Source organism: Marmota marmota, unplaced genomic scaffold (assembly GCF_001458135.2).
Source record: "Marmota marmota marmota unplaced genomic scaffold, marMar, whole genome shotgun sequence".
NCBI lineage: Eukaryota > Metazoa > Chordata > Mammalia > Rodentia > Sciuridae > Marmota > Marmota marmota.
The window spans coordinates 15,147,421-15,162,063 of NW_026000222.1; the positions used below are offsets into that span (position 1 = coordinate 15,147,421).

General features: G+C 38.7%; 1 protein-coding gene across 1 annotated transcript in view; it reads right to left on the minus strand.

Annotated features, from left to right (window-relative positions):
* Wwp2 (WW domain containing E3 ubiquitin protein ligase 2) overlaps window positions 1-14,643 on the minus strand; it is a 116,243-nt gene that overhangs the window by 95,757 nt on the left and 5,843 nt on the right. The window contains exons 3-4 of the mRNA XM_015496140.2: window positions 12,529-12,676; window positions 12,081-12,202 (exon numbers count right to left, since the gene is read on the minus strand). Of these exons, the coding sequence (XP_015351626.1) occupies window positions 12,081-12,202; window positions 12,529-12,676 (270 nt within the window). The remainder of the gene's footprint in view (window positions 1-12,080; window positions 12,203-12,528; window positions 12,677-14,643) is intronic.

Consider the following 14,643-nt stretch of genomic DNA (forward strand, 5'->3'; position numbering starts at 1 on the left):
AAAAAAAAAAAAAAAAAAAAAAAAGACCTCGCTTCCATGATGTGGAAACGGTAGGAAAAAGTTACAAAGCAATATGTATAACAAGTTCCCTTTGGGGATTGGGGGGGGGCATACATATACACCAAAATGATTATATGAAAAAATAATCTTAACAAATCTTTAACAAATTATGAATAGGTGGCAAGACTGAATTACAGAATTTCAGGTTATTTTAACTTCCCCTTCACTGGAAGGCAGCATGTATAGAGGTTCTGGGCACAGCTCTGGCATTAGGAGGCCCTAGTTAAATCCCAGCTCTGCAACCCAACAGCATGGTCCCGGGCAAGCTATCTAACTGTTCTGTTTCCTCAACAAGGGGGATAGCAACAGATCTCCCTCATAGTATGGAGGACATTAAATGAGTACATGTTTAGACAGTCCCCAATTTATGTTGCCTCAGACTGGGACTTTTCAACTTTACTGCGGTGGGAGAGTGATACATACAAAGTAGAAATCATATTTCAAATTTTGAATTGGGATCTTTTCCTAGGCTAGTGACATGTGGTCCAATCTTCTTTCAAGATCTTGGGCAGGGATGAGAACCACAGCTGCCAGTCAGCCACCAGATCACAAGGGGAATGACATATCAGTATACTGCTTAGAATTAAATGCATTTTCAATTTATGACATTTTCAACTGAACGATGGATTTATCCAGACATAATTCCATAAATCAAGGAGAACTTGCATGTGTATGTATATACAAATTTTTACACAAACAAATACACAGAGGGAGGAAATTCAAAACAATGTCTGATACACACTAAACGCTCAGAATATTTTCGTTTCCTTTTTTATAATAAGCATGAAATAATAATAAAAAATACCAATGATATTTTTAATTTTAGATGTATTGCTTTTTACTTTTTATATTTCTCCTGCTTCTTATTTAAATTGTAGTAAAACACACATGACCAAATTTTATATTCCTTTTATGATGAGAAAAAAATACTAATAATCTTCAGTTTCGGGAACAAGAAAGCAACTCTCAGAATCTAATATTGTGAGCATTTCATGAGTTTAAAATAGTTGGTCGCAGTGGCTTACCAGGTTCATAAAAATAACTAACTGGCTATGCAGGATTGGTTTAGCCATTTCTACCACACAGCCTACTCAAGGCACTGTGGTCTGTAGTTATGTCCTAAATGACCTCCCTACCAGCTTACAGAATCACACTGCCTTTCTCCTCTGTCCCTTGACCTCCCTGTATATAGTTACTCATTCCCTCAAATCTACCACCCTCAGTTTAAGAATTGAACAATTTTTCAAATTTAAATTTGAAGTCATTTTTAACTGAATGAAAATTTTTTAAAATTTTTCTCTCTTCTCCCTCTGAATCAAGTTCCAAGGTTCAGTAGTTTTATTTCTCTTTTAGTTGAAAAGGCAGAAAAACAGTTCTGTGTTTACTTTAAAATAAAGGCATGCACCGTGTCAGGCGGGCTCTCAGGCCCCGCGGCCCACCCACCAGAACACTCCATCCTCGCAGAGGAGTCTGGGCGGAGGCTGCTGCTCCTGACTAGCCCGTCTGTTCTCGGAAGGTTATAAAGTGCCGTAACAAGCCTCTGCTTATAAGATTTTTAAATAAATATGGAACTGTTTTCTTTCTTTTTTTTCAATCTGAGAGACACACATGGGGGAAAAAAAAGAGCCATACATAGAATACAGAGGGCACAGAGGGAAGCCTTTCGAAGCCTACTTCATTTTTCTCCATGGTATGGGTGCAGCGACTCTCAAAGGCCTTCTGGGCGTGGTAGATTTGAGGGAACGAGTAAGTACATACAGACGGTGCTGAGAGCCAAGGCTCTCAAACAGGACCAAGGGAAGCCTGTGAGTATGAATTGGAACTGGAAGGTTTGGTGTTTAATATGTAAAAGAAAGAGACTTGCATATTTGTGAGTACTTATGATGTGTGCACGTATGTGTGTACATGCACACATGCGTAATGTACGGTCTATCAGAGCCAACATGGTCCGCACACCTGTAATGCCAGCTACTCAGGAGGCTGAGACAGGAGGATTCCAAGTTTGGAGGCCAACCTGAGCAACTTAGCGAGACCCTATCTCAAAATAAAAAATAAAATGGGATAGGGCTATAGCTCAGTGGTAGAGCATCCTGCGTTCAACCTCCAGTATCACAAAAATAATAAATAAATAAACAAAGCCCATCAGAAAGAGCCAAAAATGTTCTTAAACATCCCAACTGCTGTGGATTCTCCCTCCAATGAAAACAATGAGAATGTGTAAAGCCCAGTAAGGAAAAACACAATTAGATCCCTATCCCAAAATGAACTCCAGATATATTCAAGAATTAAATGCTTAAACAACTAAATAACAAGGAGGAAAGGCAAAATTGGTGCATTTGAGGAAGCTGCATTTCCAGTTGGTTCCATGACTCAGGATTTAAGGCAGTGGGAGTACTGTTCTCAGCAAGTTGTCTAAATTGCTGAGGAGAGGATTAAGTCTCTGGTCACCAAACAAACACCTGAATAACAGGAGCTCCAAGACCCCATGACACATGTTGATATAAGGAAGGTATCTGACTTTATTTTTTCTCAACTGGTTAGCGTAGTGATTCTTCAACTTAGCTATCATTCCAGGAGATTGGGATGAGCTCAAGACACAGCTTGCTGGGCCTCACCCCCAGTTCCTGAATCTATGGTCTGGAATAGGCCTGAGAATTTAAATTTCTTCCAGGAGATGCACTTTCTGCTGGTCCCAGGACCATACTTTGCAAACCACTAGGTTAGCTGACGATCCCAGTGACATTCCTATGCTTTTTTTCCTCTAATTTTTGGTACTACCTTTGCCATACAGCAAGTCCTGTCTATAGTGGCTTACAGTTGAACAAAAACATATGATGCAGCCAGACACGGTGGCACACACTTATAATCCCAGGGATTCAGGAGGCTAAGGCAGGAGGATCAAAAGATCGAAGCCAGCCTTAGCAATTTAGCAAGCTCTAAGCAATTTAGTGAGACCCTGTCCAAAAATAAAAAATTAAAAGGGCTGGAGATGTGGCGCAGTGCTTGGTTCACCCCTGGGTTCAATTCCTCTCTCTCTCTCTCTCTCTCTCTCTCTCTCTCTCACACACACACACACACACACACACACACGATGGAGACACCTCAAAAGATATAGGAGTGAGCTCAAAGAGATACCCATCCCTGAAAAGAATAAATACGTTCCTCTCTATCCTCTTCAAGAGATGGTGCAAGGAATAATATTAGCAATAAACCAAAGGCATTTATAAATCATATTCCTCTGAATAAAATAAGAATCTATGACTTGAGCCTGACAACACACACCTATGTGCAAGTTCCAAGGAAGAGGGAAAACTCCTTGCAGTACTGTGCCAACTAGTGAGGACAAAAGGAATGATGAAGCTAGAACAAAGAAACGAAAGAATCTGCCACCATCACAGTAAAATCATTATTGAATGCAAAACCTAGTGGAACATAGTTTCAAAGTATCTCCTCATAAATTACTTTTTAATTACAAAGGAAAAAGAGTAATTGTGTATTGGAGAAATCTGACACCTCAACCAAATGATTAAAGTTAATGTCATCTGAGTCATGTGTGTCTTGATATGATGCACTGAGACAGGTAACATCCCTTCTGAGTGTTTCTATGGAAAATACATAATCTTGCACTCCCAAATTGAGGGGATTGTACAAAATGACCTATACTTTTCAACAATGACAAAGTCATGAAAGATACAGTCTGAGAGACTAACCCAGATTTGAAACATGATAACAAATTGGCCTGCATACCTTGCAAGTGATCCCGGACTGGAGCAGGGAGGACTCACTTAAAGTGCATTGTCGGGACAATCAGTAAATCTGAATTAGATTATACCACTGTAAAAAATGTTAAATTTCTTGATTTGGTTAATTCTATTTTGCTATATAAGAGCAGGGACTATCCTCCTTCAAAAATAGATACTTATGTATTTAGGGAGGAAGAACCACAAGATTTGTAATTCACACTAAAAACGATTCATAAAACAATTATAGGTATGTACAGATGGAAACAATGTGAAAGCAACTGTATCAACATATTAACAATTGGATGCAGGGTAGAGAGTAGTTCTTTATTGTTATAATTTTTCTCTGAATTTGAAATTATCTTAAAGAAGTTTTTTTTTTTTTTTTTTTAATCTATTCTAGCTATATTTCCCTCCTAAAAGGAACAGAATCTGCTAGTGCTATCGTCTGCACTGACAGGAAGGCCAGCTGCAGGAGAGGGGAACTACCGGGAACATCAAGTCTTGGACCCTATGGGCCACCAGTTCAGAAAGAAATCAAAGTCACCCAGAAAGCAAGCAAACAGGAACCACACTGATAACTTGTAAAGCCAAGTGATGAAGATGCAGCTTAAAACTTCCCCTTTAAAAAAAAAAAAAAAGGTTTTAACTATCAATATGCAACCTCAAAAACTGGCTGCTACAAAGAGATGTCCATAGCTATCCCGAGGAACCTAATCAGTACTTTTTGGTCTAGTCCTCTCCGCAGTCTAGCCAGGTCAATGTTCCTGCAGAAACCCAGCCACGGCTGACCAGACACAACTGCCAGACTGCAGCAAAACCCTCCATCACTGCCTCCCTCTGCCAAGGGAAGGCATGAAAGGCCAGCTGAGTTTCCCAGTCAACTTGCAAGTCCACCCAGAGGAAACAAGGGAGCAAATGAAAGAACAAATCATGTTCATGGAACAGAAGAGTGCCAGTTAGGACAACCATTGCCCATTACGTTCTTTCCTTAAAAAAAGCTATTTCAGAAAGACCAGGCCACAGGGAGAAGTTCCTAACATACTGTGACCCACTTACCCTACATAACTGTATTCATACTTGGACACCACTCTAGAAGCATTTCCGGCTTCACAGCTCCAGACAGAGCAAGGAACCAAGACTATGGTCTATGGTGCTGAAATGTCCTGAGTCAATGACAGCCTCCGTGCTCTATGTTCACCAAAGCTTTTGCATTTGTCCAATCTTGGAATTCTCTCTTAGAACCAATTCAGGACTGCCTCCCATTTAAGCAAGAAGGTCGACACCAGGCAGAAATCAGGGACTCTGCTGTCCATATCTGGGACTCAAACCTTTCAATCTTTGGGAAGAAATATATCAGAGGAGATAGCTGCTGCTACTATTACTATTAGTAGTAGTAGTAGTACTACTACTACTACTACTACTTCTTACAATATCTTACATGTGCCACGTACTGTCATTAGCTCATTTAATCTCAAAACATTTTACAGATAAGGAAACAAGAGCACAGAGGTTAAATAACTGTCCAATGTCACAAAGCTGATGGAATCAAAATTCAAATCCAGGAAGTCTGGCTCCAGAGTTTACATGTTATTAACCACTTCTCTATGCAACATAATCATATATCTAGAAATAGCCTTGCTCTAAACAGAAGGCTTTATGAAACATGATCAGAATATTATATACACAGACTATGCTACTGTCATTCTAGATTTGTTTTTCTAAGAAAAAGCAGCCCACTGCCCTATTACAATCTACATTTTCCATCAGATTCTAATCTGATGTGCCTACTGCCCAACCCAACCACACATACAGTGCGCTACAGCTAGTGCCAGTAAGGGCAGAGGCAGCAACAGCTGCAACCAATATCACAAACAACATAACCACTGGAAAACATTCTCCTAGATAACCCTGGGCTGGAAGAGAAAATCACAACAGTAATTACAAACAGCAAGGAGAATATAGCAAAATTTATGGGATAACAAATTTGTACAATAGAAAACTAATGGAAACTATTAATGCTAAACACATATGCACCTTATGAGCCGAAGCTCCTGAATATATATATATACCCAATAGAGATGCAGGACTAAGACACCTCCAAATATGTGTGTAAGAATGTACCCGGCAATTTTGTTCATAAAGGCCAAGAACTAGAAACAACCCAAAGTCTATCAATGCAAGAATGGTAAGTGAATTGTGGTCTATTCATAAATTAACAATAGTATAACCAAATTTTAAAAACCAGCACTAGTGATACATGCAAACACAGGGATGAAATTCATGGATATGAAATGATGAGCCAACAGGCACAAGAAAACTGATATGAAATTCAATAGGCAAAGCTAATCAGTAGTGACAAAAGTCAGAATAGTGGTTATCTCAGGGCTGGGGAAGGGGATATTGAATGCAAGAAACATGAGAAACTTCCTGGAAATGCAGGAAATGTTCTGTATCTTGATCCAAAAAGAGATTACACAGATGTGAATATGTATACATATTTGTTGAGCTATGAAACTTCAAATTTATGTACTTTAAAAGAAAATTTTAAATACCCAGAGAGAGAGGAAAAAAAGACAAATTCAAAGCAAGAATGTTTTCGTTATTTAAACAAGAAAGGATAAAAATAAATGCATTAGGGCTAAAGGTTTAGCTTAGTGGTTGAGCATTGCCCTAGCACTACATAAAATTAAATAAAAAACAAATGTACTAAGCTTTCAAGTTGAAAAGCTATAAATGAATGAATGAATAAATGAATAAATAAATAAAATGTAAAAATATCTAGAGCAGATAATAGAAAAAAGTTAATATTAAGTTAAAAACAGAAATTAATATTAGAAAATATAGTATATTGGACTATAATAAATAAATATAATATATAAATCCAAGAAGCTATTCTGTGGAAAGTAAATTGAAAACCAAAAGTTAAAAAACAAAACTGTTCAAGCTAGTCAAGGAAAAATATTGCCAAAAAACATATAAACACAAAAAATTTTAAGTGAGAAAAATTATACAAGTTTGAAAAAAATGATAATGCTATTTAAAATCCATACACCGGGCTGGGGATGTGGCTCAAGCGGTAGTGCACGCGCCTGGCATGCGTGCCGCCCGGGTTCGATCCTCAACACCACATAAAAACAAAGATGTTATGTCCGCTGAAAACTAAAAAAATAAATATTAAAAATTCTCTCTCTCTCTCTCTAAAAAAATAAATAAAATAAAATCTATACACCAATAAATTTGAAAATCCCATGAAACGATTTTCTCAGAAAAAAAAAAATGAATTAACAAAACTGACTCAAGATGAATCAGGAAAGTTGAACAAACCAATAATTATGGGTGGAAAAAAACTGAAAAAGTCATCAAAGAATGACTTCAAGGAAGATGCCAGACCTCGTTGGTTTCCCAGTCAAGCTCTTTCCTGCACTCATGGAACAGATAATTCCCAGGCTACGCAGTCTGCCCCTGAAGTTGGAAAGTGCTTCAATTTACTTCATAAAACTAGCTTAGCCTTGAGCCCAAGGTTGACAAAAATAGAGCAAAGCTATGGAGAAATCTCAGGGATGAACGGAGGTGGAAAGCCTCCAAATAAAATTTTAATAAACGATTCTAATAAAAATGTCAAGGAATAATCTACCTTGAGAAATTAGATAATTTCTAACAGTCTTAGAATTTCTAGAACTTAAGATTAAAAAATTAAGAAATTACTATAGCAAATTAAAGAAGAAAAATCATGCAATCACCCCCAATGAATGGTTCCTTAAAAGATACCTGATAAAAATTCAACACCCTCTCTGATTAAAAAAAGAAGAAAAAAAAGCAATAATTAATAAAGTAAAAAGGTTACTGACACCCAATCTTCCACTTAGAGATGAGTGACTAGAGGCATTGCTCCAGTTACCACCAAAACACAAGGTCGCATACAAAGTAACTAACAAAAAAGAGAAGCATAATTACTATGAAGGACAAGCAAAAGTATCAGTCTCAGACCCATATAAATGTCTACTGAGAAAGCGCCAAAGAAAATTTTTGAAAACTTGTGTTAGCCAATACCACTGGCAGAGTAATAACAAGAAAATGCAGAAACTAATAGCCACCTAGCAGCGATACTAAGTCAGAAGACCCAACAAGAAAAAGATCTCACTGAAAATAATACCAAAGCTTTGTCAAAATTAAAACAGAACATAGGGCTGGGGATGTAGTTCAGTGGGAAAGTACTTGCCTAGTATGTACAAGGCTCTGGACTCAATTCTTAACACCAAAAGAAAACAAAACAAGAGTTCATCCAAAGATAAACTTCAAATTTATTTGAACGAATTTAGAAACATTCTATGTTCCTGAGTAGAAAGGTTCAGTATGAAAATTTTCCATTAAATTAACTTTACAATATAATGAAAGGATTCGAATAAAATCCCAAGAAATTGGAGGCAGGTATGAAAAGGGGAGAACATGCCAAAATAAATTAAATAATGTGAGAATGTCATGCATGTAAAGAAAAAAGGCAAGAAGATTTGAGGGAAAAAAGAGAGAGAGAGAGAGAGAGAGAGAGAAAGAGAAACTTGAACTGCCAGATATTAAAACATAATCTTGTATAGCATGATTTGGAAAGGCTAATAAAACAATGGATGAAATGGAAAGTCTCTAAACAGGCCCAATATATATGCTGAAAGTAGAAACCCACATCATTGGGAGTGTTAGGTGGATTATTCAATAATTAGTGCTAAAAAATAGTTAACTATTAAGGAAGGAAATCAAATGGGATCTCTCATCACCATATTAAAAACTAAATTCATTTGGGTGAAGAATTAAATGTGAATGAATAAAATCACAAACAAACGAGAGAAAACTATTTAGCTGAACTCAGAATGGGGAACACCTTTCAAAGCATAAAAGATAATGATGAAAATATAAGGTTTAAAACATCTGTATGGAAAAAAGAAAAAAAAAACTTCAAAGTTAAAATGCAAATGAAAAACTGGGGGGAAAAAAAAAAAAAACATTTACAGATTCCAAGACAAAGAATAATAGGCTTAATATATAAAGACCTCTTTCAAAACCAAAAGAGAAAAATGCACACTTGAATATAAAAACGAGCAAAGGACATTAATAGGGCAATAAACACACTTTTAAAACATTCAATATCCTTCAACAAATCCTGGCATAAGAGAGGGGTGGAAGTGAAGGGGATTCAGAGACTAACAACTAAATGCAGTCAGTGGGCTTGTCTAAACCCAGGGTCAAGAAAAAGGCAAAAATGATGTTTTTGAGACAAAAAATGATTGAATGTAACTGGGTATTACATAAAATAAGGAATTCATGTCAATACCACTAGGTGTGATAACAGTATGGTAGTTATATAAGAAAATGTCCTTTTTTCAACATGTGCTGAAGAAGCTAGGATGTCTGAATATGTATCATTTTAAAAACTCTGACCAAAAAGAAGCAGAGGCAAATCTGGCAAATTATCAAACAGGCCATAAAGAAGATTTTTTAAAATAAATAAAATTCAACACATGCCAGGGTGGAATAGAAACCATCAATTTCAACCACTGCTGATGAGAGGGTAAGTTGGTAGAACTTTCTGGAGGGTAATCTGGCAACATGGGTCAAAAACATTGAAAACTATTTAAACCTGGCAAGTCCATATTCAATATTTTATCCCAAGTAAACTTAAACAATGAGCACAAAGATTTATAAACTTGTAAGTTTATATAAATATTTTGATATAAATATCAAAAACTACTGACATTCAACTTTGTATTTTCACAACTATATGACAGACTACTACTAAGCAATCATCAAAAACTGGGCTTTATAAAAATAATTAAAACTATGCTGATATATTTTTATGATGCAATAGGTATGAATAACAATATAGGAGTTCCTCAAAAAATTAAAAACAAGGGCCAGGGATATACTTCAGTGGTAGAGTACTTCCTAGCACACACAAAGCCCTGGATTCAATCCCTACCACTATAATACTATTACTAACAACAACAACAAGAGAAGTACCGCAAGATCTAGCAATTCCACTTCTGGTATGTAGCCACAATAATTGAAAGCAGGGTCTTGAAGGAATATTTGCAGCAATGTTCACAACAGCATTATTCACAATAGTCAAAAGCAACACAAGTGCCCATCAACACAGATGGGCAGATAAACAAAGTGTTGTATAGCCATACAGTGGAATATCATTTTGCCTTAAAAGGAGAGAATTTTGATACATCAGGCAAAATGTGATTAAGACTCAAGGACATTAAGCTGATAAAATAAACCTGTCACAAAAAGAAAATACTGTAAAGTACCCACTTATAAGAGGTACCTAGAATACAAAATTTATAGAGATTTTAGTGGAATAGAGGTGGCCAGGGAAAGAGAGAATGGGGAGCAAAGTTTATTTAATGGAGGCAAAGTTTCAGTTTTTTTATATGAGAAAGAGTTCTGCCAATGGATGGTGGTGATGGTGGCACATCGAGTCAATGTGCTTAATGCCACCCAACTGCAGACTAAAAATGATTAAGAAGAGAGATTTTATCACAATTAAAAATAAATACATGGGGCTGGGGTTATGGCTCGGCAGTACAGTGCTCGCCTCGCACGTGCAAGGCCCTGGGTTCGATCCTTAGCACCACATATAAATAAATAAAATAAAGTTTAAAAAAAAAGAATTTTAAATAAATAAATATAGTAACATAAATAGGGATACATTTGAAAGACAAAAGGCATGTTACAATACAATATGTTTGTGTATAATCTCAATGCTTTGTTTCTGTGATGTCATAAATACTAATACACATTCATGCAAAAAAATACACATTCATGCAAAGAAATAAAAAGCCCAAAAGGGTATACATATCAAAATATTCACAATAAACTGGGTGCAGCAGTGCACACTTGTGATCCCATCACTTCGGGAGGCTGAGACAGGAGGATGGCAAGTTCAAGGCCAGCCTCAGCAACTTAGGAAGACCCTATCTCAAAATACAAAAGTTTAAAAAGGTTGGGAAAATAATTCAGTAGTAGAATTCCCCCAGGGTAAATCCCTAGTATCATACACATACACACAAATATATATATTAACAATAATTATCACTAGTTGCCATGCTTAAGGTATGCATGAGGCCCTGGGTTTGATCCCCAGCACCACAAAAAAAAAAAAAAAAAGTTTTGAGGAAGTTGACTGGACAAACAAAAAAGGAAAGAAAAGACCAATTGTGCTAGTGCTACATCCTAATGCGAGAATATTCACAAGTATATTTCCAAATAACATAATAATGATAATTCCTTGATAATCAAATCTCAAAAAGCAGGCTAGGGTCTGGAAAGTAAAGGTCAACTCAGAAGATGCGCACGGGGAGCTCCTTGAAGGAGCAAACCAGAGGCGCATCTCTGATCCTAGCCGATTTCTCAGGCCAGAGAAGGTTCACCACATTTCTACATGCCCAGCAGAAAGGAAAAGACCAGAGGAGGTGCAAACACCTCTCAAGTGGCCCAGCAGAAAGGACAGGCTCAGAAAGAAAAGACTCTTGAATTAATGCAATACTCTCCCTGGAACTCAACACCCCCACCCCCACAGCCCTCCTGGGCTGAATCTGCTTTCCGAAAATATTTTCTAGACAGCAGACATCAAGAGAAAAAGGAGTCTTTCTTTCTGAGGCATTCAGTTGCCACATATGGTACTGCTCTGAATAGAGGCTTTATGAGGGAGGGTCCAACGGCCACAGGCGCGGGTTACGCCAATGACCACAAACAGCAAGGAACAGATGTGAGGATTTATAAGACTAGGCAGCAGAGGCACCTTCGATAATTAAGACGGAGCTGCCATCACATCTCAACCATCTCCTGAGCACCTACTAAGCACAGGACACCATATGTAACACTGTCCTGAACACACACACGCGCGCACACACACAGCTCCCTTGTTCTGTTCTGGGCTCAGCTGAGAAAAGCAATGATTTAGGCTGGAGGCTTTTGACAGTTTAACTCAACATCTCACAACGTCTGAGTCAGAAGAGGGGCAGAGGTAGGAGTCTCCACTCCACAGGAAGGATCAGGGGACATGGCACCGCATCCCACTACCAGAGGCCCTGGGCAGAGAAGGCTGAACCCCAGTAGAAGGAGAAAGGAGCTCTCAGCCTTCCTAAAACTCTATGGACAGCATCCAAAGGGGCAGAACCACTGCAGCCCCTGGGTCCTGGAGGGAAGTGTGTTACCACGTTTACCTGCCATGTCCTCCCCAGCCCACACATGAATCACGTCTGTTACCCGTGTCATACGTACTTTTGCCTCCATTGTTCTTCAGGACATTGGAGAGGTTGACAGAGGCGGTGCCTAGCAGTTCATTTCTCAGGGTATGGCAGCTCCAGACCTTCAAATCTAAATGACTCTGGGCTGTGACATTCCTGAAAAACAAATACCTGATTCATCACATCTGAGCAAGTTCGGTCACTCCCATAACTTAGAAGAAAACAACCCAACTATACTGCTAAAATTTTGGGGGGACAAAGCAGGAAGACACTCACACACACCCTTTCCCCCACAACAATGAGCCTGTAATCCTCTAGCTAATAATGAACACTCTGTGAGCTCGATGAGGTACAAACACCTGGACACAGGCACTCTGGGGACCAAGGGCAGAGAGCCTTAAGGCTACATAGGAACCTGGAATCCCTGCACCCCTCGGAGCACCTTCACGCTTCCCTTTCCAAAACAAGCGACTTTCTCTTACAAAATGATGATCTCGTTCCAGAGAAGCTCAGAGCTCCCAATGCGCTTGCCAGTTTTCTTGGTCTCGCTGGGGAGTCCATCCACCGCCACTTCCACGTAGGAGTTAATTCGAGGTTGACGATTGTGCACCTTGGGCTTTGCTGACACCACTGGGCGGGAGAGGAAGAAAAAGTCAAAGTGAGTCAGAGGCTCCCAGATGCCCCCCTGTGGCAGATGTTCTGGCTCTTTATGGCTGTTTTTTAAAAAACTAAATTTTGTTTTGTTCTGATTCCAAATAAGCTTTTCAAAGAAATATGAGCATACTAAAAAAAATATGAAGCCTAAAAAAAAAAAATCACTCCTAACCCGAAACCACTAAGATAATTATCATTACCAATTTATCATTGGTAATTCTTCCAGACTTTTAGTTCCCCAATTCTTTAAATATTCTTTTCTTTCCAAAACCTTTTTTTTTTCCCTCTGCAGTGCTGGGGATCAAAAAAACCCAGCGCCTTGTACATACTAGGCAGGTGCTCTATCACTTATTTATAGCCCCTAATCTATTTTAAATGGCTGTAATATAAGCCCATTTTATGGATATATTAAATGTTTCTTCATTGTTGAAAACATTGCTTTCAGTTTTTTGCCCTGGAAAAGATACCAAAAATGCATATATTTGCATGTATCCCTGAGCATCCCCCAAACGATATGAAAAAATTTTTAAAGTTCTTAAAACTGCTCAAATCTTTCCTAAGGGGTAAACCATGAAGCCTTCCAGCAGGGCTATGTGAGCATATCCATTTTGCTGCCAAGCACTAAGTACTATTTTTTTTGTTTTACTCTTTGCAAATGATACACTTTAAAGAATAATAACTTGAAGATAATAGCTAAGATTTAATGAGCACTTATTACAGACATGCTGGTATGCACACATGGTTTAACTGAATCTTCTCAACAAACACATGAAGCAGAGAATATATCATCGCCTGCACTATACCCAGGAGAAAATGGGCTTGAGAAGCAAGGTCACTACCCTAGGTTACATATGCATGGAGCAAGGGCCAGAATGTACACCCAGCCAGTCTGACTCCACACCACACTGTGTGTCATTGCCAGACTTTGCTTATCTGTCCTATTGCTGTTCTAAAATTACTAGTGAGGTTGAATTTTTTCCATGCGCTATTTGGCCATCTGCATTTCCTCTTGTGTTCACAGCCTTCATGTGGCAGCATTTCTGGTGTTCACTTGGCACCAGCAAGCCAAAGACTCCCAGAGCACAAAGTCAAGCAAGTGCTATTCCCAGGAGCACACGTCTGCTAACAAGTAGGACCCATGGTGGGAGCTCCAGGTCACTAGGATGAAACCCAGTCACAGCCTTCCATCCTGTGCCCCAGAATAGAAGACTCGATGATGTTCCTCGCCCATGACGACAAGATCACCCTTGCCTGAACTCCCCCAGGGGGAGCGTTAGCAAATCTTTCTCCCAGAGCCTTTAGAGAGGTGGCAGTCCCGATAAAAACCTACAATTTTAAAAAGTTCAGATGGACCACCAGGTTGTTTTTAGCTATAATTCCCCAGATCCAAAAGGAACAGCAAGGAGGAAGCAAGAAACAAACAACAACAAAAAAAAAGCCCAGCTGTGGCTAAGATTCAGAAGCAACAGGGGGTGGTACTAGGAATCCAGGTTTGCAGCAATGAAGTAGGACCCAGAGTAAAAACACGCAGCACGTTACACATAGCCCAAGGTTGGCTGAGGCCACCTGGTGGTGAGAGATCAGCTCTGCGTGCCTTTACAAAAAAAAACAGAGAGAGCAATAGTTTAATATAATTAATTAGAGTCTCATAATTTTGAGTTAAATAATCTTTTTGTTTTGTTTTTGGTACTGAATCCACGGGGGCTCTGCCACTGAACTATACCCCTAGTCCTTTTTAGTTTTTGAGAGAGGCTCTCACCAAGTCGTTTAGGGCCTCACTAAAATTGCTGAAGTCAGCCTTGAACTTGTGATCCTCCTGCCTCAGCCTCCCAAGTCACTGGGATTAGCACGCATGCACCACTGTGCCTGGCTGACAATCTCTTTAAAATCAACAAGCCCTTTATTTCACAATTGAGAGAATTGAGATTCAGGGAAGTGAAATA